General features: G+C 47.8%; 1 protein-coding gene across 5 annotated transcripts in view; it reads right to left on the bottom strand.

Moving 5' to 3' along the window:
- Positions 1 to 13,660, bottom strand: part of NCAPG2 (non-SMC condensin II complex subunit G2) — a 60,262-nt gene that overhangs the window by 22,782 nt on the left and 23,820 nt on the right. For 4 of the 5 annotated variants that reach the window (XM_057550359.1, XM_057550362.1, XM_007165472.3 and 1 more), the window contains exons 12-19: positions 12,699 to 12,878; positions 11,154 to 11,306; positions 6,812 to 7,034; positions 6,535 to 6,638; positions 3,782 to 3,955; positions 1,659 to 1,729; positions 539 to 692; positions 269 to 442 (exon numbers count right to left, since the gene is read on the bottom strand). In XM_057550359.1, coding sequence (XP_057406342.1) covers positions 269 to 442; positions 539 to 692; positions 1,659 to 1,729; positions 3,782 to 3,955; positions 6,535 to 6,638; positions 6,812 to 7,034; positions 11,154 to 11,306; positions 12,699 to 12,878 — 1,233 coding nt within the window. The remainder of the gene's footprint in view (positions 1 to 268; positions 443 to 538; positions 693 to 1,658; positions 1,730 to 3,781; positions 3,956 to 6,534; positions 6,639 to 6,811; positions 7,035 to 11,153; positions 11,307 to 12,698; positions 12,879 to 13,660) is intronic. The other variant, XM_057550361.1, reaches the window with a different exon arrangement.

Genomic DNA, 13,660 nt, shown 5'->3' with positions numbered 1-13,660 from the left:
CGATGAGCAGGGCCAAAGCAAGGGGACCTGGGGTGGCGGGCAGTCTTCCTGCCGTCGGGCCTGTTCCGACAGACCGGCTCACCCTCAGAGTTGGACTCAACAGGACACTGGGCTCTGAACACGACTTGCTAGAAAGACCAGGGCCTGGAAGTGTTCACCCAGTCCCATCCCGCCCCCAGGTGAAAATTTTACACTATAAACGTGGAAAACTTAGACCTTACCCTATCACTCAACTTCCACGGCACCTGCATCTGTTCTACAAAGTTACCTTGGATGTTTCAAGGGCTTTCAAAAGACGGTTCAGTTTCTTCTGGGGTGCGGAAAGCAGGCACTCGCGATTCTTCGGGTGGGTCAGCAAGTACTCAACGTAGACCAGCGCCAGCCCGGGTTTGACTGGGCGCGGGTCCTGGACCCGCACTTTCCGCTTAGACGCAGAGTTACCCTGAAAGCGCAGAGAGAGGCGCGTAGCAGGAGAGCACGTGAGTTCTAGCATACAGCTACCCTCCTTCAGCAAACTTTAAAAATGACACAGCTGTACCTTGCTCTGAGGCTGCTCCTCCGGCAGCGAGTCACAAACGAGCTCCAGGATGTGTCCCACTTGCCCCCAGGAGCAGAGACAATCTAACAGAATACAGTAGCTCTTGTCGGCTGTTCCTTCCTCTTGGTTTCTTAGTGTGGAAATCACACCACAGCTGAAAATGCCACATATATAAAATCATATCTAATATCTCAGTAGCAATTTCTCACTTTTCTAAAAGGAGGGGAAAATGAAGAAGCTAAAAACGGAGGGTACATAAGCCCTTCCTATTGTGGGAACTCTCAGACGTTCTCCACCGCAGGAAAAATACACTGTTTTCCCACAATTACTACGCAGGACAAGGTCCAGTACAAAATGCTGACCCTGAAAGCAGCTTCAGGGGCCCCTAGATGTGAGGCACTGAGGACACATCAGGCACTTACAAACCCTGGCCTTTTGTTTCTGTGTTGCCTCTGTCAGACTCTAGAGTAAAGATCCGTAATCTGGGGACAATACTTTTTGTTCAGCATCAAAACATTCTTTTTTTAATAAATATGAATAAAAATAAGTAATTTTTACTGAGTTAATAACCAACACCCTAGCGCAACACTGCCCAATAAAAAACACAATGTGAGCCACAAAAGCAGGCCACGTGTGTCATTATAAAGGTTCTAGTAGCCACGTCTAAAAAGGCAAGATGAATTTCAATAATGTATCTTATTTAGCCCAGCCTACCCGCGACATCCTTTAAGACGTGGTCACTGTAGAAAACTACTGATGAAACATGTTACATCCCTCTTTCACACCAGGTCCCCGAGTCTGCATCACCCCAGGATGCACACACAGCTCGCCCCAACCCAGACTCCACATTCTAAGCACTCAGAGTCACGTGTGGCCAAGGCTCCGTGGTGGACGGCGGGATGGCTCACGTCTCACCATCTGGCACTTGAACAACGCCAGACTCTCAGTTCCCCGTGGTGGCTTCCTGTGTCCCTCAGCAGTCCCGGAGCCCTGGAAGCCACATCCCCTGCTCTCCCTGCCACAGGGGAGGAGGCCAGGGGCAGGGAGCACAGCACTGGGGGCTTGAAGGTCACGCAGGCGTCGCCAAGTGAGACCAGGAGTGCACGGAGAGGGCGGGCACCTGAAGGTGGGCACAGCCGAGGCCGGCATCAGGGAGGCCAGCACAGACAGAGGGGTCTTGCAGCGATCATCCTGAAAGCATGAAAAGACACACAGCAACAGGGAACATAAACAATGGGATCCCGAGGGCCCCATGACTCCCAGGATCCCATTTTCAAAGCTGCTTGGTAGGCATTAGAGCGATGCCCTCAACACACAACAGGAGGACGTAACCCCTCGGGAAGCACTAGGTTGATAAGTCTTCACAGGAGGACGTAACCCCTCAGGAAGCACAGGTTGATAAGTCTTCACAGGAGGACGTAACCCCTCGGGAAGCACTAGGTTGATAAGTCTTCACAGGAGGACGTAACCCCTTGGGAAGCACTAGGCTTGATAAGTCTTCTCAAACTTTTATAGGTCGCTTTACTGCTTTCTGTGATGAATTATTTGAGCAAATATTTATTAAGCACCTACTGTGTACCAGGAGATCCTTGGAATACAGCAGTAACCAGTATAGACAAAAGTCCTTGCTGTCAAGGCACTGACTGGTATTTGAAAAACAATACTGATAAAAGGAAAAAAAAAACAAACCCAACTCTATACACTCAGTGTGTCCTGAGTATAAAACTCAAGGGAATGAAACTAGTCAGAAAAGTTCCTAAGTAAAATAATCAGAATACCTTAGGAAGACAGTGCAGTGCAATGGAGCTACCTGGCCAAACCCAAGTCCCATGAGATCCCACACCCCAACCAGCTGGCACAACAGACGGAGAAGGGCTGGTCTCTGAGGGCGGGGCTTCGGCAGGAACCGAGTGAGGAAGCCACCTCGGGCCCCACTGCAGCTACATCACCACCACTAGTATTATCACAGTAACAGAGCAGACAGACCAGACTCCATCAAGATCACTTAATAAGAAATACCCTTGGTTAGATGAGAGGATGAAAGAAGATGGGCCCTAAAAGGAAAAGAAACAACAATTTTCCTGAACATATACATGAAACAGAAACAGGTGCAATGTCACAATCTGGCCTGTAATTAATCTGCATTCAGTCAGAGTGAACCCACCCTCACCCCCAACTCCCAATAAAGAAAATGTTTTCTTGATGTTACAACAGTCGGCTGGCAGCTACTCCTGATTCCACTCCATGTGTGGCTTACAGAGGCCTTACCCACTTATGGGCCGACCACAAGGTTCTCGGAGGTACTGAGGGCAGAGAAGCTCTCTGGCCAGAATAATTCGGGATTAAAGACTTAATTCACCACCTCCCTTTTCCTGGACACACCCAGGCCACACTGTTCACCTGTCATCTTGTCCGGTATCCTATGGCCTCTGTGTTTATCTTCTAATTCTCAGCCCCATGTGATTATCTGAGCTTTTAAATGCCCTAGTGACTTGGGCAGCCTTGATTATTTACCTTCACAGACAGGTCACGTTTGCATTTCAGAGGCAGGATGGAGCTCAGAGACATAACAGTCACAGAAATATGGCTCAGAAAAGCTAAGAGGTCCAAGGTCACATAAGCAGTTGTAGAAGAACCAAAAGTAAAATTTACCAAGAGAAGGGTGATTCATAAGACCTATGACCTTTCTATATTTAAGCCACGCTTTCTTCATAATTAGGAATAAATTTGCATTTCTACATAGCAGTTTTATTTCCATTGGTTTTGAAATATGGCCTTTGCTCAGAAATAGAAAGTCAAGGAATGAGGAGGTTTCCTTCCTCCAAACAGAAGTTATGCACACAGTTCTGTCTGTCCCAATAACACAGACACAACTCAGATACTTCAGAAACATGTGCTTGCCAGATGCCGTCAAATGCCTAAAATTGCCCCCAAAACCAAGGTGCTACTACATCTTGATGTTCACAAACTCCTCTTTCTCAACTCCCAGCAAATCAAACCAGATTCTAAAATAGTGTCGGGCCATTAGAGACAGAAAACCAGTGCTCCCCCAGACAAGTCTCTGGGTGCCGGGATGGAGGCTGGAGGACACGTGGCCTCACCCCGTGAAGGGAGAGAGGCCGAGCGGCCTGCAGGGTGGGAGGTGGCTCAGCCCCCGACTCTGCAGACGAGCAGCAGGTCCAGAGGCTGCTTCTGCACAGACGTGACCTCGCGCGCCTGCTTTAGCAGGGGGGCCAGGCTTACCTTAAACACCTTCATGTACTCTGGCAGCATAGAGGCGAACTTGCTAACGGTGTACACTTTGGCCTCTTTGTTATTCTCCATACTCCTGTGAATGCTTCTCCAGAGAATCACAACGATCTCTAACAAACCCGCCATGGACGCGGCATCGCTTATTGACAGCGTTTGGTCCAGAGCCTAAGATACAAAAAATTGTACTGTGAAAGAATCAAATCATAATAACACTCAAGAGAACAGCACTGTGTCTAAAAGCACATCTCAGAATTCCAGACCTAAGGCAGAGATGGAGGGAGAGGCAGATAGAACCCCTAAGACTGTGGTGTGACCGTGGGCTGCTCTGGTTTGTGGGCTGGCGGGGAGGGACAGCACCCCGTGTCTGAGTGTTTTCTAGTGAAGCCCTCCTTGTCTGCGCAGCGGGGAGGGGCCGCCTCCCCAGCACCACACGCTCGCCTGCGAGCGCTCCACTTCAGACACCAGCCCTGTCCGGGGACTGACAAACTCCAACAACTTGCCACACGGGCCACTTTCTGGAAGGGCTACCTTGAGATGCAAAGCAGGATTCATTTCAGGGGTTGGTATTTTTGTGCTACTCGGATGTAATGGGAAAAGATACGGCGAACAAATTAACTTAATTAATGAGGGCACACAGAAAAAACAAAAGTAGTTGCTATATAAAGTTAGATTTTTCAATAGGCACTTAATACCTGGAATGACTTATGGCTAAATTTAAAAAGCAATGAAACTACTAAAGGCTTAGACACTGCTATGAGAATGATATAGATAACAAATTGACAAAACTTCAATCTGTATTTAATTTTACTTTTTACATTCTAATGATTAGCATAGCACTCTTATCATTAAAGTCCCCTGAGAAAGCCACCACTTCTCCTTTACAAAAATATGCTAAGTTCCTAAGTAAGATTTCATTAAACAGAAAGCAGAGATTTTTAGTAGATAGCAATGTGAAAAGGTAAAAGAACCAATTCAAAAAATTATGCTTTAGCCATTAAATATTCTTAGAATGACAACATCCAGACGGCAAATTGTATTTTTTTCTACTATCGGTTACAATAGAGCTACGTATTTCTAAACCCTTGTGTTTTCTAACGGTACAGAAACTGACCTAAAATGTGATAAAATGCAAGCTTTCTCAATAATGTCTAGGTTTCATAAGGGGGTGGAGGGTTCCTTCAGTATTTAAAAACTGTAACAGTTTTCACTTTTTGGCGAAACCACTTCCACCATCCATCAGCACGAGTGTGAAGGGGTGGCCCAGAGGCGCAGGGCCCCGCGAGCCTGGAGCTGGCATGCCAGCGAGGGTTTCTAAAGTTATAGGATCACTTTCCTAAAACATTCTGCCCACCCAACCCATATGCTGAGGGGAACACCCTGAAAAGAGGAACTCAAATCCCACCAAGAAAGCAGAACCAGCTCCAGATGCTCCCGGATGAACCGGCCTGTGAGCTGATGGATCTGCCAGGCAGGCTCGGCCGTTAAGATGACATCAGGCTCTTCTCTCTCCTCCCGCTTCTGCCCCAGTGGACGGAGAGGAGAGGGGAGGCTGAGGCGGGGGGCGGGTGGGGTCCGGGGAGTGCTCCGCCCAGCCCCCGGGCAGGCCGACTGAGCCCCACAAACAGCCCGCCGGCGCGCGCAGCCCCAGCCTCAGCGTGGGGCGACCCTGTCGGCTCCTGGCTCTCAAGGGCCAAGGGCCTGCACCCAGGGCGGGGACGCGGAGGCAGGGACGCGGAGGCGGGGGCGGCCGGACGGCACAGGAGCCTCACCCTGCAGCCAGCGCGCACCACGTTTCATCAAAAGGGCAAAACTATCTTCTGTGACTTTCATTTTTTTTGCTTTTAATTGAAGTATATTCAACATCTTTTGACTTTCTTTTGAAGGCCAGTTTCCTAATCTACATAGCACCACAAAACTTCCCAAAATTGTTACTTTAGAGGTACATATAAGTATGAGAGTTTGTTTATAAGCCTAAGATACTGCTCATAAGTAATATGAGTCTAAGTCTTAAATGTTCCTTTTTTAATGATATAATTGGTCACTTTGGATTCTGAAGAAACACCAGCTATATAGCCTCCTTGATAAATTACTTTTTCAAAGACAATTCTAAATAAAGCTCATTCCCAAAAATTCAACCCCACGACGTTTCTAGTAGAATTTTAGGGCAGTGGCGGTGAATAAATCCTTAAGAGCGCCACCACCCATCTAGTTGTAAAATACGGTAACGTCCAGACCCAATCCACGTGTGCCACCCCCAGGTCGAATTAAAATATACAGAAGCTTAAGGTGAAGAAAACTGGGAAAAGAGTGTCACCAATAATAATTTTTCCTTTGTATTAAATTCTACTCAAACTCCACAGTGAACTTACAAAGGATACACAGAAATTCTTTCTAGAAAATTACTTATGATCCTCCAAAATAATCAGGTGAAGTATCAGTACTAAAGGAATAAATGGAAAATAAAAATATTGCTAAGGTAACGGCTTGTGGAAATAACACCTCTGCCTTGCTTCCCTGCCCTTCTCCTGCGGGAGAAGCACCCGTCCCGGTCCCCGTCACCGTTCCCTGACCCCGTGGCCCCAACCCCAGCCTTGTCCCCAACCCCGTGGCCCTGTCCCCATCCCTGTGGCCCCAACCCCAGCCGTGACCCTATTCCCGTGGCCCCGGCCCCAGCCCCAAGACCCCGGTCCCAACCCCAGCCCCGTGGCCCCAAGGAGTCGCCGGGCGGCGGCGGCTCGACTCACGCTCACGTTCTCCTTCCCCCGCTCCTCATCGTCCTCCCCGCACGCACTCAGAGCCCTCCGGATGCAGGCGTTCAAGCAGTGGCGAATCACATGAATCAGCTTTGCTAAAATGTATAAGACAACCAATAATTAACTTACGTGTTTCTTCAACAAAATTTTCTAACAGTGAAATTATAATCCCAAATAATTAAAGTGTTACTTTATGGGAACTCATTAAGAACCACACTGAGCACGATGCAAACACACCAGGCTCACGGCACGGGCGGGGCGGGGGTACCTATGTTGGTGCAGGCCGTGTGCTCGTGCGCGTGCTGGTAGAACCTCCGTGCAGCCGCATGGTTCATCTGCAGCAGCGTCACGCAGCGCTCGCACCACACCTCCTCGGGCTGGTTCACGGGCAGGAAGGAGTTGAAGATAAGGCCCACCAGGCGCCGAGTGACGGGCAGAGAGTCCAACTCCAGACGGACCAGAATGTGCTCCATAGGGCATATTTTCCAAAACTGTGGATAAAGCACATGTGCAGAAGGGAACCATCAGTCGTTCCTGCAACCCTGAAAACATTTCAAGCAAAATTTCCAGAGCATAATCAAAAAGGAACTAATTTTTACATTCAAGGAAATTCATCTCAAATGATTATACCAGAATCTGTGACTCTTCTGTAGACAAATTAAAATAAACCCGTATCTTAAAAAGCACTGACATATAAGGCAGATAAGCACAAGGCTGCTGGGATTAATTATAATCCATCAGGACCATCAGGGGACCCTCAAATGACAGTTATGATTATCAGTCTAATAATTTTAAAGTTTCCTAGAACACCACAACTTTGGGCCCATTAATATGAAAAGTGAATTTAAACATCTACAACAGGTTTGGCACAGAAAGCTAAAGTGAGTCCCCCGCCTCCCACCTCGGACACAGAGGCACCCCTCCCGGTCACCCCTCCCGCCCTCTCCTGGGCGCTGCCCGGGTGGCCACAGGCCTCCTCCGGCCGCCTCACAGCCACTGCCCACGCCTGCACACGGCAGGACTGTCATGCTGCCCCTCGGCGTAAAAGCATCAAAGTCGTCCACTGCCCACAGAAAAGGGCCAAACTTCTCAGCAAGAAATTCAAAACAAGGGGAAACACCACAGAATAGTGGAAATAAAATAGACTCTGACGGTGCAGTGTTCAAATCCTGTCTCTGTCACTTGTGCAAACACGTACGCTCATCTGTGTACAGGGGACAGCACCACTGACACGGACTCTGGTTCTCATGACCGTTGCCTCTCTCCAGGACTCCCAGTGGACCTTTCTCATCAGCTCTTAAGTACGCTCCCCCGTCTCCTCCCCCGCCAACCCCCACCCAGGGACCGGCCCCCGCCAGCTGCCCGCCTGGCCCCCTCCTCACTCCCACGATACCTCAGTCCGCCCTCCAGGTCAGAAGGGCCTTGCGCGTTCAGACAAGCATACTCCCCCTCTCCCGAGGAAATGCCTGAGCATCCAACAATACGACCGTTCCCCCAGATGCTCCTGGAACACTTCCATGCGCACACTTGGTGTTTCTGAAATAGTCACTGTAGTAAAGACAAGTGCCGCCTGACAGCCATGCCACCAGCTGAGTGTTGACCCCGGAGTGGCCAGCACAGTGACAGACAGATCCCAAGAGGGAAACCGAGGCACTCAGGAGAGCAGGGGCTTCTCAAGCCTCAAGACCTCGCAGAGTTCAGACCTGCTGAAACCAATATACCCAAGAAACACTGTAGGTCACAGCACTGAGACTGGACCGAGGGGCAGTGCCTAAAAGAGAGGGTTTTCACATTGGAAAGGTTGGCTCCTGAGCCCTCATGGAGACCAGACGACCTTGAACGGAAACTAGCGATCAGCACTTACACTAAATGCCAAGGTTCCATGGGTTTTTCTTGCAGTGAACATTCCCCGCAAGTCTGCCTTTCCAGAAACTCCCCATATTAACCTATTTCTCTTTGATTCACTTTTTCTAAAATAAAATGAAGAACAGTTCTGATTAGTTTAGGGTTCTTCAATTACCTGAGGTTTTATTTTATCTAAACACATTACCCACAGGTTGATATTAACATCAGACAAGACCATAAACAAAATTGCTAACTGATGTTTCATTCCTAATGTTAAAAATAATTGCATAGGGGCTTCCCTGGTGGCGCAGCAGTTAAGAATCCATCTGCCGACGCAGGGGACATGGGTTCAAGCCCTGGTCCTGGAGGATCCCACATGCCAGGGAGCAACTAAGCCTGTGTGCCACAACTACTGAGCCTGCGCGCTTTAGAGCCCGCGAGCCGCAACTACTGAAGCCCGTGCGCCTAGAGCCCCTGCTCCGCAACAAGAAAAGCCACCACAATGAGAAGCCCGCGCACCGCAAGGAAGAGTAGCCCCTGTTCGCCGCAACTAGAGAAAGCCCGCGCGCAGGAACGGAGACCCAATGCAGCCAAAAATAAAATAAATAAAATTAATTAATTAAAAAATAATAACTGCATATTAAGAAACCCCCTTTTTTCTTTTTTAATAAAGACGTTTCAATATTAGTAACTTGATTTGGCCTAAATCTCAGGTATACAATACTAAAAATGTAGAATTTCAAAACAAACAGTAAACAACTTGAAACCGCTAGCACTGACAATGAAAATTATAAACAGAAGCCTAATTAACTAAGTTGGTAACTGCCCCTTGGCCACAGGACACAATTTTATCTAATCAGCTTTAGTTCTCTACCATGTCGTCGTGCCCAGGGCCTTCGCAAATAAGACGTGGCTGCTAGATCCTGAGTGCAGCCCTGCCAGGGTTCACCAAGGAAGCTAAGGAGGTACACCCCTCACTCCTTCAAAGCAATATGTAGGAGGCCCGACTGCGCCAACGTGCACTAATGACGCCAGCATGGCCGGTGTCAGACAGTGCAGTGGCACACTGCCTGTCACTCCAACCTGCTGGACGATCAACCCCCCTTCCTGTTAGTTGTCTCTCCACAGGCCTGTCAAACTCTGACCTTGATTTTCAAGGAGAATTAGCTGGTGCGCCCATAACAAACCTTTCCAGAGATCTCACAGCTCAATCACGCTCTGCCTTGCTTGTGCAAGCCAAGGATTAACATGAAAGAAGCACCTCATTAAAACATTACTCTTCCTTTTCTGCTCTTGCTACTCCCCCAAACCCCAAACTCTCCAGTCAGACGTTCTGTCCAGGTCTTCCCTGTTCTCCTGGGAAGACCCACACACCTCAGAACACCTGCTCTGCCCACTGCCTCACCAGCCATCACCTCAGTGATCCTCTGCAAACGGATGCACACTTCAAACAAAACACTAAGCGGAAACTCCCGTTTCAGATTCAGAACTACACTTTCAACAGGCTGTCATAACAAATCCAACCAAAATTGCAGCCAGCCTTTTTGTTAACAACATTGGCATGCCGATTCTAAGCTTTATATGGCAATACAAAGGCCCCAAACCACCAAGAACTGTGAAAGAAGAGCAGAGCGGGAGGATACACATGGCGAGACCTCCTGCAAAGCTGCAGTGAGCTCGGAAGTGCGGCCTGGCCTGAGGATGGACAGGCAGAGTCCAGAAACAGACCACACGCAAGCAACGTTTCAACAAACGTACCGAGGCAGTACGACTGGTCATGACGTGGGGTATCTGTACCACCTGGGCCACGTAAAATATTCTATTTTTCTCATGAAAAAAGTTCACAGTTCAAAATTTGAAAAGCATAAAACAATGCGTATCCTCTGCAGCGGTAAGGCCCCCCCAGCACCCTGTCTCTAGACACCCAGTCCCCTCCCCTCGCCTCAGAGACTGGGGCCGATTTCCTGTTCTCTCCCAGGGATGTGTGAGCCGTAGCTGAGCAAACGCACACACATGTTCCCCGTCCTACGGAGCCGGCAGACCCTGCAGCTCGTCTGCACTCGCTCCCACACGCCTCGCTGAGTGGCCCTTCCTCCTAAGTGCGCTCCTCTCTGTGGCCGCATGGAAGCATTTCATGCCACGAGTGCACCCCAGGGCCAGGCGCTGACCCTACACTGACAGACGTGTCAGCTTGTTCCCAAATCCTGGGCCTCGACACAACAGCACTTTAAAGTAAATTTCAGAGAGCTACTGTGCAGAGAAGAAAATTCAGTGTTAGCAAGTAATAATGCAGAACCTTATAACTAACATTTTTAGCCAAAAGCTGAACAGAACTAGAGTTAAGGGAAAACACTCTCCCCTCAGTAGTTTACACCAAAATGCACACAAATCAACAAATACCTCCTTGCTTCCTTCTGTAAATGTGGGGGGATGGGGATCTCATACTCACCATTTTCTCAAGTAATATTTTAAGTGCTTACTGTGTGCCAAGCATTTAAATATTTCAACAAAAACTTCCATGTATAGGATAAAAATATAATTTAAGGTGGGGGCTGCTTCCATTGTCTTTCAAAAAGAAAACATACATTGACAAAACAAATAAAACTTTATGACACAAACAACTAGCAGAATATACCAGACACCAACTGGTTTAAAATGCAGTCACTGAAACTCTTGGAATTAAAACTGCTTTGTCTTTTTGTTGTTGAAAATAAATGTACTTATTTATTTCGTGTCTTAAGTAAGAAAACCTCTGTTCACCTTACCTTAGCAGCCCTCACAGCCTTAACTTTCAGCAGCATATCAACAAAAGCCACTCTCACTTTCTCCGAATTGTCATGGAGACAGAACTTTAACGCTGGCAAAAGTTGCTCTAACAATGGGTGGCTTAACTTATTATCCAAAATTATCGGCAGACACTACAAGAAAGGAGAAAGATAAACAGTTCAAAATTAGAACATAAACCACGAAAAGTTCAGGTAAGAAAAATTCAGTTCCATCTTTACTAAAACTACTAGTGAAATATACATACCCACAGAAAATAACTCTTTTCTAACCCTCTTCATATAAAAAGCCTATTTTAGTGAATTAGTGTGGCTTCAGTGCCTGATAATCAGCTCACCCCTGCTTCATTCAAACAAGATTGAAGCGGTTACAAAATAATTTTTCAGTGCTTTCTCTGAACTACACTTTAAAGGGTTTTTTAGAGTTGAAAGAAACCAGAGGACCCTGGTGGAGAGGCCCCAAAGCTGGAGTCCAAGACTCCTTTTAGGTTCTCTTAACATCCCACAGATTCCCTGTATTTCCTGACTCAATGCTGCATGAAAACGAGGGGCACAGGGCCTGCAGGCCTGTCAGACGCGCTCCCGCACGGCTGTGCCCACACCTCACACGGGCGTCCGAGAGACCGGCCCAAGCTCAGACCAGACACGCACGTCTAAAGAGCTGACGTGCTCCACCACCTTCTCTTTCCAGCTGTTAGGATATACATTTTTAAGAGACTTTATATTTTAAAGATCACACTGAAATATTTACAGATGAGCTGATAAATGTCCTGGATTTGCTTCAAAGTAATGGTGTGTGGGGGGCGACTGATGCAGCTACAGTGAAACAAGAGTGGATGTACCCTGAGAACTGCTGAAACGGGATGATGGACAAAGAATATTTTCGTAGGCTCTTATTTAAAGTACATACAGTACACACAAAAAGCCCATTCTAATGTATAATAATGTTAAAAAATTTTAAATACATGCAGCTACTACTCTAAAATGCTATGCCCTCCCCCCAACACATACACTAAAAACTAGTATTATTTCAAGCAGACTATTTTTTTAGAAAACACTTTTCCTTTGTTTTGTTTTGTTTTTTTTAATTTTTATTTATTTATGGCTGTGTTGGGTCTTCGTTTCTGTGCGAGGGCTTTCTCCAGTTGCGGCAAGCGGGGGCCACTCTTCATCGCGGTGCGCGGGCCTCTCACTATCGCGGCCTCTCTTGTTGCGGAGCACAGGCTCCAGACGCGCAGGCTCAGTAGTTGTGGCTCACGGGCCCAGCTGCTCCGCGGCACGTGGGATCCTCCCAGACCAGGGCCCGAACCCGCGTCCCCCGCATTGGCAGGCAGACTCTCAACCACTGCGCCACCAGGGAAGCCCCTCCTTTGTTTTTTTAAAAGGTTACTTTGGATATACAACGAAAATGTAAATAATGCTATATTTATGGAGTAGGGCTATGGGTGATTTTTAAATTATTCTTTCTCTGTATTTGAGAACTATTCTACAATAAACAGGCATTGCTTATATAATTTAAAACCTTACCTTAAAGACAGAACAGCGCACGTCAGCAGAGCTCGTATCAAATGCCAGTTCCTCAGTTACTTTCTTGAGAAGATCGATAAGAATGGTCGGAGGCAACATCTCCCAGTATTTGGAAGTTATTTTACAAACACCAAGGATCCCTGTGGAACGGACCATCGGATAAGGATCTTCTAAAAGGCTCTATAAGTACAAGAGGGAAAGAGCCTTAATTATCTTAAATTAGTTTGCTTTTTATCAGTATTGGCTTTACATGCGGGCACAGTGGGCAGTCACAACCGAACAGACGTTTCAAGTCATAGAGTCACACACAGACTTGGGGATCTGCAGTTCCTTGTCGTTTCTGCAGCCGAGTGTTTAAGGAGGACATCCAGACGCAGACGCGGGATGCCAACCCCGTCTGCAGGACTCTGCTGACAGCAGGGCCCCCGCCACGGGCCCCGCCACGCAGAGGGACACTCAGGGACCTCAGTCAGTCCTGTGAGACACAACCTATTAAACCACTCTCATGAATTTCCAAAATGCTGTAATGCACTAAGCCCAGAATAAAGGGACCCTGCTTGTAAAGAACCGATCCAGGCAGCGGGCGTCCGGGGTTGCCAACAACGTAAGTGGCGACGACACCACACAGCCCCAACGGACGGACACAACAGCCGTGGAGCATCTCAACACAACAGACGTGACCCCAGTCAACTCTCGGTTTAACCAACTTACGGGAAATACAAAGGGCAGAGGCACGTATCAGTGACAAGCAGGCTAGGTTCTGTGGGAAGTGAGAGAATAATTGGGCTTCCTCAACAAAAACAAAAGCAAGCAAAATAGAAAGAACAAAAGAGAGAGGGAGTGACTACTAAGTGGGAACTGATCGTCCAAGAGATGAACACACACTGGCCGACCACAACATGGGTCTCATCCGGACACAGACTCAAACAAAACTGGAAAAAACATCACTGAAATGTCACTGA

Source organism: Balaenoptera acutorostrata, chromosome 7 (genome assembly GCF_949987535.1).
Source record: "Balaenoptera acutorostrata chromosome 7, mBalAcu1.1, whole genome shotgun sequence".
NCBI lineage: Eukaryota > Metazoa > Chordata > Mammalia > Artiodactyla > Balaenopteridae > Balaenoptera > Balaenoptera acutorostrata.
This window is presented reverse-complemented; position numbering and strand designations above follow the sequence as displayed.